Source organism: Doryrhamphus excisus, chromosome 17 (genome assembly GCF_030265055.1).
Source record: "Doryrhamphus excisus isolate RoL2022-K1 chromosome 17, RoL_Dexc_1.0, whole genome shotgun sequence".
NCBI classification, from domain to species: Eukaryota; Metazoa; Chordata; class Actinopteri; order Syngnathiformes; family Syngnathidae; genus Doryrhamphus; species Doryrhamphus excisus.
In genome coordinates, this window is record NC_080482.1 from 15,723,864 (window position 1) to 15,738,195 (window position 14,332).

The window sequence follows — 14,332 nt, forward strand, 5'->3', positions numbered from 1 at the left end:
GTCTAGGGGTTAGCGCGCAGACCTCACAGCTAGGAGACCAGGGTTCAATCCCACCCTCGGGCATCTCTGTGTGGAGTTTGCATGTTCTCCCCATGCATGCGTGGGTTTTCTCCGGGTACTCCGGTTTCCTCCCACATTCCAAAAACATGCTAGGTTAATTAGCCACTCCAAATTGTCCATAGGTATGAATGTGAGTGTGAATGGTTGTTTGTCTATATGTGCCCTGTGATTGGCTGGCGACCAGTCTAGGGTGTACCCCGCCTTACGCCCGAAGACAGCTGGGATAGGCTCCAGCACCCCCGCGACCCTCGTGAGGAAAAAGCGGTAGAAAATGAATGAATGTTGTTGTATCACTCCTCCATCTTGCTTTTGCATTTTGTATCTCGACTTAAACCCTCATTAAGGCCCAAATGTGTCCATATTCTAGCAATTTTCCAACTGGTCTTAAGATTTCAATCAGTTCTATATTATGACTTTATAACTTTATCCGCAACCCATTTTTCCAGAAAATTACACATTTTCTATTATGCTACAGTAAACTTCGGATACATCGGACTCGGATATATCGGAAATTCGCTCACAACGTACAGATAAAAAAGAAGCGATTTTTCTGTAATGCATTTCCAATAAAAATTCATTGCATATATCGGATTTTTTATAACGGATTTCGCCTATTTCGGACAAAATCTCCAGTCCCGTTCCAATGCATTTCCATGAAATTTCCCTCGCATATATCGGATGGCCGCATCGTGGCGCTCCGATTCGCCGAATCGTGACAGGCCGCTATACGACGTCATTTGCAGCGTTTGCAGCGTTGCCTGCGCGTCCAGGTACATTGGAAACATAGTCAAGGAAGTGCCTTTTTATAACGGATAAAATCCCATTTACGCATATACCGGATATAAATCCCATATATGCGTAAAACGGACATTTTCCGGTATACGCATATAACGGATTTCGCTTATATCGGACAAAACCAGTGGGAACAATTGAATCCGATATATCCGAGGTTTACTGTACTAAAATGATGTTATCCATCCTCATAATATTATAAAGTACAACTTTTTTTCTCAGATTATTGTTACTTTATTAAAGTAAAGAATAAAGTAAACCACGGCTTGACTTTGGACACCCCTACCATAAATGCAAGGCGATTCCACTTGAACACGGGATTTAGTGTATCGCCTGTGCTAAAGGTCATTTATGGAATTTCTGGAATACTCACAGAGGCAGATGGGCTTGGGAGCGTCCCACTTCCCCAGTTTGGTACAGTGGCTGGTGTTCCTGCCCTCCAGGATGAAGCCGCCATGACACCTGTAATGCAGCACCGTGCCCTCCACCGGCTGCCCCGGCGGCTTCACCGTCACCTGACCGTTCTCCAGAGACGTCCACACGCGAGGACACAGCAACACTGCAAAACAAACAAAAATCATCATCATCTTGTAGGCCGCCAGCTAATATACAGAGGCTACCTGATAGCATTTAGCACCTAGCAAGTTAGTAACAATATTGACTTGAGAATGGAGCACTAATATGAGAGAAACATCTAACACACATCTATGATAACCGTCTAAATGCTAAAAATACAGTACTATGCAAGCAGCAGCATGCTAACCGTGCTAATAAACATGTGGCAGTCAGACTTGCCAAATCACACATTGCAAACAATTAAAATCAATTGTAGTGATTGACACAAAATATTACAGCATCCTTGTTTCTTCAGTTTATTTGTTCATTTTAATGTCTAGAAATATAATAATGACAACAAAAATAGTGTCATTTCAGAGCGTATATCCAGCTATTTCCATGCTTTTTTTGATAATAACCAACTTAAAGGGGAACTGCACTTTTTGGGGGGAATTTTGCCCATCATTTACAATCATTATGTCAAACATGAACACATATTTATTTCCCTTTTCTGTGCTTTATAATGCCCAAATACTAGTTAATATGAGCTAGCTAACAATGCACGTCATTGGGACACACCTATTTCGACTACGAAGCCCTCTAAAAAATGTTTTATTGTCTAATACAGTTAATGTTTTTCAACCTTTTTTGAGCCACGGCACGTTTTTTTTACATTGTAAAAATCTTGTGGCACACCGCTAACCAAAAATGTTCCAAAATGTCACCACGACCTCACACGTGCATCAATAAGTCTATGGGAGGAACAAGGTAGGTGTTGCCACACGGACCAATATTACATTGCTATGCTAGTCTTTACACCACAGACACTCCACAGTAGCCATGTTTTTACATCACCACTTTTTCCTCTTTCCCAATGACCTTTCGGGAAACAATGGTATCCATGGAAAGGAATATTCCAATCTCTTGTCTACATGCGCCGTGAAAATCAAACAGAATAGTCAATAGGGCATGCCCAGTAAAACGTAAACATCAACATCACGTGATACCGGTATCGGTAATAAAGTGCCGGGTGTCAGTAATAAAGTGCCGGACCATGCCGGGTGTCGGTAATAAAGTACCGGACCTTGCCGGGTATCGGTAATAAAGTACCGGACCTTGCCGGGTATCGGTAATAAAGTACCGGACCTTGCCGGGTATCGGTAATAAAGTACCGGACCATGCCGTGTATCGGTAATAAAGTACCGTACCACGCCGGGTATCGGTAATAAAGTACCGGACCGTGCCGGGTGTCGGTAATAAAGTACCGGACCGTGCCGGGTATCGGTAATAAAGTACCGGACCGTGCCGGGTGTCAGTAATAAAGTACCGGACCATGCCGGGTGTCGGTAATAAAGTACCGGACCATGCCGGGTATCGGTAATAAAGTACCGGACCGTGCCGGGTATCGGTAATAAAGTACCGGACCATGCCGGGTATCGGTAATAAAGTGCCGGACCGTGCCGGGTGTCGGTAATAAAGTACCGGACCATGCCGGGTATCGTTAATAAAGTGCCGGGTGTCAGTAATAAAGTGCCAGACCATGCCGGGTGTCGGTAATAAAATACCGGACCATGCCGGGTATCGGTAATAAAGTACCGGACCATGCCGGGTATCTGTAATAAAGTACCGAACCATGCCGGGTGTCGGTAATAAAGTACCGGACTATGCTGGGTGTCGGTAATAAAGTGCCGTACCACGCCGGGTATCGGTAATAAAGTACCGGACTATGCTGGGTGTCGGTAATAAAGTGCCGTACCACGCCGGGTATCGGTAATAAAGTATCGGACCACGCCGGGTATCGTTAATAAAGTGCCGGGTGTCAGTAATAAAGTGCCAGACCATGCCGGGTGTCGGTAATAAAATACCGGACCATGCCGGGTATCGGTAATAAAGTACCGGACCATGCCGGGTATCTGTAATAAAGTACCGAACCATGCCGGGTGTCGGTAATAAAGTGCCGTACCACGCCGGGTATCGGTAATAAAGTACCGGACTATGCTGGGTGTCGGTAATAAAGTGCCGTACCACGCCGGGTATCGGTAATAAAGTACCGGACCATGCCGGGTATCGTTAATAAAGTGCCGGGTGTCAGTAATAAAGTGCCAGACCATGCCGGGTGTCGGTAATAAAATACCGGACCATGCCGGGTATCGGTAATAAAGTACCGGACCATGCCGGGTATCTGTAATAAAGTACCGAACCATGCCGGGTGTCGGTAATAAAGTACCGGACTATGCTGGGTGTCGGTAATAAAGTGCCGTACCACGCCGGGTATCGGTAATAAAGTACCGGACTATGCTGGGTGTCGGTAATAAAGTGCCGTACCACGCCGGGTATCGGTAATAAAGTATCGGACCACGCCGGGTGTCGGTAATAAAGTACAGGACCATGCTGGGTATCGGTAATAAAGTACCGGACCATGCCGGGTATCGGTAATAAAGTGCCGGACCGTGCTGGGTGTCGGTAATAAAGTACCGGACCTTGCCGGGTATCGGGAATAAAGTACCGGACCGTGCCGGGTGTCGGTAATAAAGTACCGGACCATGCCGGGTATCGGTAATAAAGTACCGTACCACGTCGGGTGTCGGTAATAAAGTATCGGACCACGCCGGGTATCGGTAATAAAGTACCGTACCATGCCGGGTGTCGGTAATAAAGTACCGGACCGTGCCGGGTATCGGTAATAAAGTACCGGACCATGCCGGGTATCTGTAATAAAGTACCGGACCTTGCCGGGTATCGGTAATAAAGTACCGTACCATGCCGGGTATCGGTAATAAAGTACCGGACCATGCCGGGTATCGGTAATAAAGTACCGGACCATGCCGGGTGTCAGTAATAAAGTACCGGACCGTGCCGGGTGTCGGTAATAAAGTACCGGACCATGCCAGGTATCTGTAATAAAGTACCGGACCATGCCGGGTGTCGGTAATAAAGTACCAGACCATGCCGGGTATCGGTAATAAAGTACCGGACCATGCCGGGTATCGGTAATAAAGTACCGCACCGTGCCGGGTGTCGGTAATAAAGTACCGGACTATGCTGGGTGTCGGTAATAAAGTGCCGTACCACGCCGGGTATCGGTAATAAAGTACCGGACTATGCTGGGTGTCGGTAATAAAGTGCCGTACCACGCCGGGTATCGGTAATAAAGTACCGGACTATGCTGGGTGTCGGTAATAAAGTACCGGACCATGCCGGGTGTTGGTAATAAAGTACCGGACCATGCCGGGTGTTGGTAATAAAGTACCGGACCATGCCGGGTGTCGGTAATAAAGTATCGGACCATGCCGGGTATCGGTAATAAAGTACCGTACCACGCCGGGTATCGGTAATAAAGTACCGTACCACGCCGGGTATCGGTAATAAAGTACCGGACCATGCCGGGTATCGGTAATAAAGTGCCGGGTGTCAGTAATAAAGTGCCGGACCATGCCGGGTATCGGTATTAAAGTACCGGACCGTGCCGGGTATCGGTAATAAAGTACCGGACCGTGCCGGGTATCGGTAATAAAGTACCGGACCATGCCGGGTGTCGGTAATAAAGTACCGGACCATGCCGGGTATCGGTAATAAAGTACCGGACCGTGCCGGGTATCGGTAATAAAGTACCGGACCATGCCGGGTATCGGTAATAAAGTGCCGGACCGTGCCGGGTGTCGGTAATAAAGTACCGGACCTTGCCGGGTATCGGGAATAAAGTACCGGACCGTGCCGGGTGTCGGTAATAAAGTACCAGACCATGCCGGGTATCGGTAATAAAGTACCGGACCGTGCCGGGTATCGGTAATAAAGTACCGGACCGTGCCGGGTGTCAGTAATAAAGTACCGGACCATGCCGGGTGTCGGTAATAAAGTACCGGACCGTGCCGGGTGTCAGTAATAAAGTACCGGACCATGCCGGGTGTCGGTAATAAAGTACCAGACCATGCCGGGTATCGGTAATAAAGTACCGGACCGTGCCGGGTATCGGTAATAAAGTACCGGACCATGCCGGGTGTCGGTAATAAAGTACCGTACCATGCCGGGTATCGGTAATAAAGTACCGTACCACGCCGGGTATCGGTAATAAAGTACCGGACCACGCCGGGTATCGGTAATAAAGTACCGGACCATGCCGGGTATCGTTAATAAAGTGCCGGGTGTCAGTAATAAAGTGCCGGACCATGCCGGGTGTCGGTAATAAAATACCGGACCATGCCGGGTATCGGTAATAAAGTACCGGACCATGCCGGGTATCGGTAATAAAGTACCGGACCATGCCGGGTATCGGTAATAAAGTACCGGACCATGCCGGGTGTCGGTAATAAAGTGCCGGACCATGCTGGGTATCGGTAATAAAGTACCGGACCATGCCGGGTGTCGGTAATAAAGTACCGGACCATGCCGGGTGTCGGTAATAAAGTACCGGACCATGCCGGGTATCTGTAATAAAGTACCGGACCATGCCGGGTGTCGGTAATAAAGTACCGGACCATGCCGGGTATCGGTAATAAAGTACCGGACCGTGCCGGGTATCGGTAATAAAGTACCGGACCATGCCGGGTATCGGTAATAAAGTGCCGGACCGTGCCGGGTGTCGGTAATAAAGTACCGGACCATGCCGGGTATCGTTAATAAAGTGCCGGGTGTCAGTAATAAAGTGCCAGACCATGCCGGGTGTCGGTAATAAAATACCGGACCATGCCGGGTATCGGTAATAAAGTACCGGACCATGCCGGGTATCGGTAATAAAGTGCCGGGTGTCAGTAATAAAGTGCCGGACCATGCCGGGTGTCGGTAATAAAGTACCGGACCATGCCGGGTATCTGTAATAAAGTACCGAACCATGCCGGGTGTCGGTAATAAAGTACCGGACTATGCTGGGTGTCGGTAATAAAGTGCCGTACCACGCCGGGTATCGGTAATAAAGTACCGGACTATGCTGGGTGTCGGTAATAAAGTGCCGTACCACGCCGGGTATCGGTAATAAAGTATCGGACCACGCCGGGTGTCGGTAATAAAGTACAGGACCATGCTGGGTATCGGTAATAAAGTACCGGACCATGCCGGGTATCGGTAATAAAGTGCCGGACCGTGCTGGGTGTCGGTAATAAAGTACCGGACCTTGCCGGGTATCGGGAATAAAGTACCGGACCGTGCCGGGTGTCGGTAATAAAGTACCGGACCATGCCGGGTATCGGTAATAAAGTACCGTACCACGTCGGGTGTCGGTAATAAAGTATCGGACCACGCCGGGTATCGGTAATAAAGTACCGTACCATGCCGGGTGTCGGTAATAAAGTACCGGACCGTGCCGGGTATCGGTAATAAAGTACCGGACCATGCCGGGTATCGGTAATAAAGTACCGGACCTTGCCGGGTATCGGTAATAAAGTACCGTACCATGCCGGGTATCGGTAATAAAGTACCGGACCATGCCGGGTATCGGTAATAAAGTACCGGACCATGCCGGGTGTCAGTAATAAAGTACCGGACCGTGCCGGGTGTCGGTAATAAAGTACCGGACCATGCCAGGTATCTGTAATAAAGTACCGGACCATGCCGGGTGTCGGTAATAAAGTACCAGACCATGCCGGGTATCGGTAATAAAGTACCGGACCATGCCGGGTATCGGTAATAAAGTACCGCACCGTGCCGGGTGTCGGTAATAAAGTACCGGACTATGCTGGGTGTCGGTAATAAAGTGCCGTACCACGCCGGGTATCGGTAATAAAGTACCGGACTATGCTGGGTATCGGTAATAAAGTACCGGACCATGCCGGGTATCGGTAATAAAGTACCGTACCACGCCGTGTATCGGTAATAAAGTACCGTACCACGCCGGGTATCGGTAATAAAGTACCGGACCACGCCGTGTATCGGTAATAAAGTACCGGACCATGCCGGGTATCGGTAATAAAATGCCGTACCATGCCGGGTATCGGTAATAAAATGCCGTACCATGCCGGGTGTCGGTAATAAAGTACCGCACCGTGCCGGGTGTCGGTAATAAAGTACCGGACTATGCTGGGTGTCGGTAATAAAGTGCCGTACCACGCCGGGTATCGGTAATAAAGTACCGGACTATGCTGGGTATCGGTAATAAAGTACCGGACCATGCCGGGTATCGGTAATAAAGTACCGTACCACGCCGTGTATCGGTAATAAAGTACCGTACCACGCCGGGTATCGGTAATAAAGTACCGGACCACGCCGTGTATCGGTAATAAAGTACCGGACCATGCCGGGTATCGGTAATAAAATGCCGTACCATGCCGGGTATCGGTAATAAAATGCCGTACCATGCCGGGTGTCGGTAATAAAGTACCGCACCGTGCCGGGTGTCGGTAATAAAGTACCGGACTATGCTGGGTGTCGGTAATAAAGTGCCGTACCACGCCGGGTATCGGTAATAAAGTACCGGACCATGCCGGGTGTCGGTAATAAAGTACCAGACCATGCCGGGTATCGGTAATAAAGTACCGGACCATGCCGGGTATCGGTAATAAAGTACCGCACCGTGCCGGGTGTCGGTAATAAAGTACCGGACTATGCTGGGTGTCGGTAATAAAGTGCCGTACCACGCCGGGTATCGGTAATAAAGTACCGGACTATGCTGGGTATCGGTAATAAAGTACCGGACCATGCCGGGTATCGGTAATAAAGTACCGTACCACGCCGTGTATCGGTAATAAAGTACCGTACCACGCCGGGTATCGGTAATAAAGTACCGGACCACGCCGTGTATCGGTAATAAAGTACCGGACTATGCTGGGTATCGGTAATAAAGTACCGGACCATGCCGGGTATCGGTAATAAAGTACCGTACCACGCCGTGTATCGGTAATAAAGTACCGTACCACGCCGGGTATCGGTAATAAAGTACCGGACCACGCCGTGTATCGGTAATAAAGTACCGGACCATGCCGGGTATCGGTAATAAAATGCCGTACCATGCCGGGTATCGGTAATAAAATGCCGTACCATGCCGGGTGTCGGTAATAAAGTACCGCACCGTGCCGGGTGTCGGTAATAAAGTACCGGACTATGCTGGGTGTCGGTAATAAAGTGCCGTACCACGCCGGGTATCGGTAATAAAGTACCGGACTATGCTGGGTATCGGTAATAAAGTACCGGACCATGCCGGGTATCGGTAATAAAGTACCGTACCACGCCGTGTATCGGTAATAAAGTACCGTACCACGCCGGGTATCGGTAATAAAGTACCGGACCACGCCGTGTATCGGTAATAAAGTACCGGACCATGCCGGGTATCGGTAATAAAATGCCGTACCATGCCGGGTATCGGTAATAAAATGCCGTACCATGCCGGGTATCGGTAATAAAGTACCGGACCGTGCCGGGTATCGGTAATAAAGTACCGGACCATGCCGGGTATCGGTAATAAAGTGCCGGGTGTCAGTAATAAAGTGCCGAACCATGCCGGGTGTCGGTAATAAAGTACCGGACCATGCCGGGTATCGGTAATAAAGTACCGGACCATGCCGGGTATCGGTAATAAAGTACCGGACCATGCCGGGTATCGGTAATAGTATCGGTATGAAAGCCAATATGGAGCATCTCTAGTATTTGTTTGGTAAATGACTGCACCCAAATTAAATTCATTCTTTTCATCTAGCGTGCGTGTGTGTGTGTGTGTGTGTGTGTGTGTGTGTGTGTGTGTGTGTGTGTGTGTCGCCTTTCCCTCTGGCATTGTCAACGTCCAATCTGCAGCTTTTGCTTTTCCACAAAGCACAGCTTTAATTTAGCAGACTCTCGGGGGAATAAATCCCACAGATGTTTAATATGAAGAGAAAGCAAAGCCAAAAAAAAAACAAAATCATGTAAGGAAAACAGAACAAATGAAATATTGTGGCCTGAATATAGAATGAACAATCACATGGTGGTCACGAGCAACGGCGGTGTGAATGAAGGAGACCACTCACAACATCTGCTGTGCTGCAACATGTCCGTCCACGTGCCGTCGGGCAAACATTTCCTGACTTTGGGTCCCACGATGACGCGGTTGCCCCTGCAGATGTACTCGATCTCATAATCCACTGGAAGGATCTGCACACTGCGGATCTGTGGAAGTGGGAGTGGGGGTCGGTGGAGGGGGGGGGGGGGGGGTGATTAGGGACAGATGATGCATTAACTTTCCTTCTTGGGCGTCAGTCGGGATAAGACGGCGCACCATATGGCGCTGACAATAAAGTGTCTCTGAGAGTCATTTGGTCTCGACTGCTTTGGAGAAGACCAACCTCAGCGAGGACCTCCCCTCACATTTCAGCTTCATCTTCTCAAGGGCAAATACATTAGAATGTACACTCGGGAATGGTAATGGTAATGGTAATGGTAATGGTAATGGTAATGGTAATATTTCATTTGAACATGCATCAAATTCCAATTGAGTGCATCCCATAATCAGTTCCCAGTTCCACATGTCCAAAAGGAGTAGGAAGAAGCAAAGCTTATTAAATCCTACCCTTCCATCTGGTACTTTTACAATCGAAAACTGTTACATTTGTTCACTTCCTGCTTTCCTAATATGATTTAAGTATTTTTAAATTAAATTAAATTAAATTAAATTAAATTAAATTAAATTAAATTAAATTAAATTAAATTAAATTAAATTAAATTAAATTAAATTAAATTAAATTAAATTAAATTAAATTAAATTAAATTAAATTAAATTAAATTAAATTAAATTAAATTAAATTAATGTGAGTGTGAATGGTTGTTTGTCTATATGTGCCCTGTGATTGGCTGGCGACCAGTCCAGGGTGTACCCCGCCTCTCGCCCGAAGACGGCTGGGATGGGCTCCAGCACCCCCCGCGACCCTCGTGAGGAAAAGCGGTAGAAAATCAATGAATGAATAAATTTTATTTTATTTTATTTTATTTTATTTTATTTTATTTTATTTTATTTTATTTTATTTTATTTTATTTTATTTTATTTTATTTTATTTTATTTTATTTTATTTTATTTTATTTTATTTTATTTTATTTTAATTTAAATTTAATTTATACAATACATTTTTTGTTACGTAGCGAAGTAGGAGGTGATATGAGCATCCAATGCCATAATGGGTACCATAGTAACTGTCAATATTACATTTGTTCACTTCCTGCTTTCCATAATACAGTTTAAGTTTTTTTTTCTTTTTTGTTTTAATTTAAATGTTGTAATTTTTTGTCCCGTACCGAAGTACTCGGTGATATGAGCATCCAATGCCATAATGTGTACCATAGTGCGTGTCAATATAGTGATATATATAGCACATCATGACTGGTTCAAGACTCTTCATCCTTGTATTTAGCAAACATCAACTGCTTGTATTGTTTCTTGAATTGGCTCATCGTTGTGCATTGTTTGATTCCCTTACTCAATCCATTCCATAGTTTGATTCCACATACTGAAATGCTATGGCTAGCATAACGTAGTCCTAGCATAGAAGTGTTTCAAATGTACTTCTTCCCTGAGATCATATTTCTCCTCTCTTGTAGAGAAGTATTGGATGACATTTTTAGCTAATTGGTTATTTTTAGCTAATTATGCATTATTTTAGCTGTTTGAAGATGAACTATATCAGCAAGTTGAAGTATTTGTCATTTTACAAATAAGGAGTTAGTATGTTCTCTGTAGGCGGCATTATGAATTATCCTTACTGACCTTTTTTGCCGTACATTTAGTCAGTGAAGATTGCTTTTATAGTTACTAGCCCATATTTCCACACAAGGGAGAAATATGAATTCTAACGTCTGTTGTGGCATTGCCAAGCTGAGTATGATCCCATCGGCCCCCTTGGGAAACTGACTACTGTTTATGACAGTATACAGTGGGGTGGAAAAGTGTTTGCCCCTTTTCTGATTTCTTATTTTTTGCATGTTTGTCACACATAAATGTTTGCGCTCATCAAACATTTAATTCAATTAAATTTAATAATAGTTAATGACAACACAACATGCGGTTTTTAAATGAAACTTTCTATTATGAAGGGAGAAAATAATCTAAACCTCCGTAGTTCTGTGTGAAAAAGTGACTGCCCCCGTTAAAACTGAAATCTATCTGACTGGAAACAAAAGACCTCACAAGTTCATGAGTTCCAAGACCTAAACCAGTGCACAAGAAAAAGAACATTATACAGTAAACCTCGGATATATCGGCAATTCGCTCACAACGGACAGATAAAAAAGAAACGATTTTTCTGTAATGCATTTCCAATAAAAATTCATTGCATATATCGGATTTTTTATAACGGATTTCGCCTATTTCGGACAAAATCTCCAGTCCCGTTCCAATGCATTTCCATGAAATTTCCCTCGCATATATCGGATGGCCGAACACTGAGTGACAATCTCAAAAATAAGGACACTATAAAGAGTAACATTGAAGATCCAGAAAAAGCCGCACAAAAAGCGGGAGATGCCAAACGGATTAGAAAGGTCTCATATGACGATGTGGACGATGCACTGATTCTTTGGTTCCGGCAAAATGCTGGTTTACCGGAAATCCGCATTGACTCCGAAATGCTTCGCCAGAAAGCTGAATATTTTGCAAAGGAATTTGGCCATGAGGATCCAAAGATCACAACTGGCTGGGTTGACCGCTTCAAAAAACGTTGGGGGATCGCCAAGGACATTTTCCGGTATATGCATATAACGGATTTCGCTTATATCGGACAAAACCAGTGGGAACAATTGAATCCGATATATCCGAGGTTTACTGTACTTGTATACACCTCGGTAGGAACCAAAAATTAAAATAGGGAGGAATCGTGACAGGCCGCTATACGACGTCATTTGCAGCGTTTGCAGCGTTGCCTGCGCGTCCAGGTACATTGGAAACATAGTCAAGGAAGTGCCTTTTTATAACGGATAAAATCCCATTTACGCATATACCGGATATAAATCCCATATATGCGTAAAACGGACATTTTCCGGTATACGCATATAACGGATTTTGCTTATATCGGACAAAACCAGTGGGAACAATTGAATCCGATATATCCGAGGTTTACTGTAGCATCAAATTGAAATAGTAAACAATAAATATATTCTTTTTTTTATTTCTGGAAGAAATTTGGTGACAAGAATAAAGTCAAACTATGATGTGAATATAGCCATAATAAGATAATTTACAAGCGGAAAGTTGAAATAGTTGACCTTTTTTTTTTTTTTTTTTTAAAAAGCAACAACTGCAGAAATGGAAAAAAAGCTGTAATTTTGCAAGAATAAAGGCAAAATATTGAGTTATGAGTAAAGAATTCTTAATGAGTAAAATGATCATTTTAACCACATAATAGCATTTTGATCGCATAAAGTTGAAATATTCAAGAAAAGAATGTGAGAAGCACATTTTTGGCAAACAATATATAGTAAAGTACAGTAAACCTCGGATATATCGGACTCGGATATATCGGAAATTCGCTCACAACGGACAGATAAAAAAGAAGCGATTTTTCTGTAATGCATTTCCAATAAAAATTCATTGCATATATCAGATTTTTTATAACGGATTTCGCCTATTTCGGACAAAATCTCCAGTCCCGTTCCAATGCATTTCCATGAAATTTCCCTCGCATATATCGGATGGCCGCATCGTGGCGCTCCGATTCGCCGAATGGTGACAGGCCGCTATACGACGTCATTTGCAGCGTTTGCAGCGTTGCCTGCGCGTCCAGGTACATTGGAAACATAGTCAAGGAAGTGCCTTTTTATAACGGATAAAATACGATTTACGCATATACCGGATATAAATCCGATATATGCGTAAAACGGACATTTTCCGGTATACGCATATAACGGATTTCGCTTATATCGGACAAAACCAGTGGGAACAATTGAATCCGATATATCCGAGGTTTACTGTATCTTGATAAATATCCTGATGATCCCCAAGACCTTTGGGAAAATACTTGTGGTCTGATGAGAGAAAGGTTAAACTTTTTGGAAGGTGTGTGTCCCATTACATTTGGCGTAAAAGTAACACCGCATTTCAGAAGAAAAAAATAACATCATAGGAACAGTAAAATATGGTGGTGGTAGTGTGATGGTCTGGGCTGTTTTGCTGCTTCAGGACCTGGAAGACTTGCTGTGATACTAAATGGGAGTATGTATTCTGTTGTCTGCCAAATAATCCCGAAGGAGAACGTCCGCCCGTCTGTTGGTGACCTCAAGCTGAAAGCAACTAGCGAGTCCATCAAACCAAATGAAGACTACTCCAAGTCCTGATCTGAATCCTATTGAGATGCTGTGGCATGACCTTAAAAAAAAAAGCCTCCAATGTGGCTGAATGGCAACAATTCTGCAAAGATGAATGCGCCAAAATTCCTCCACAGCGCTGGAAGAGACTCATTGCAAGTTATCACAAAAAGCTTGATTGCAGTTGTTGCTGCTAAGGGTGGACCAACCAGTTATTAGCTTTAGGGGGCAATCACTTTTTCACACATGGCCATGTAGCTTTGGGATTTTTCTCCCTTAAAAATTACAATTTCATTTAAAAAATGCATTTTTGTTCAGTAATATTTTCATTTGTTTGATGATCTGAAACATTTAAGTGTGACAAACTTTATCATAAAACTGTACCTCCATGTTGACAAGATTTATTGAAATGCTAGTTGACGTGAGGGCTGTGTCCGATACTGTATCATTCATTCATTCATTCATTTTCTACCGCTTTTCCTCACGAGGGTCGCGGGGGGTGCTGGAGCCTATCCCAGCTGTCTTCGGGCGTAAGGCGGGGTACACCCTGGACTGGTCGCCAGCCAATCCCAGGGCACATATAGACAAACAACCATTCACACTCACATTCATACCTATGGACAATTTGGAGTGGCTAATTAACCTAGCATGTTTTTGGAATGTGGGAGGAAACCGGAGTACCCGGAGAAAACCCACGCATGCACGGGGAGAACATGCAAACTCCACACAGAGATGGCCG

General features: G+C 45.0%; 1 protein-coding gene across 2 annotated transcripts in view; it reads right to left on the minus strand.

The window, feature by feature from the left end:
- Positions 1-14,332, minus strand: part of gabbr1a (gamma-aminobutyric acid (GABA) B receptor, 1a) — a 103,911-nt gene that overhangs the window by 82,368 nt on the left and 7,211 nt on the right. For both annotated transcript variants that reach the window (XM_058053844.1, XM_058053843.1), the window contains 2 exons: positions 9,336-9,474; positions 1,226-1,411 (listed from right to left, as the gene is read on the minus strand). In XM_058053844.1, the coding sequence (XP_057909827.1) occupies positions 1,226-1,411; positions 9,336-9,474 (325 nt within the window). The remainder of the gene's footprint in view (positions 1-1,225; positions 1,412-9,335; positions 9,475-14,332) is intronic.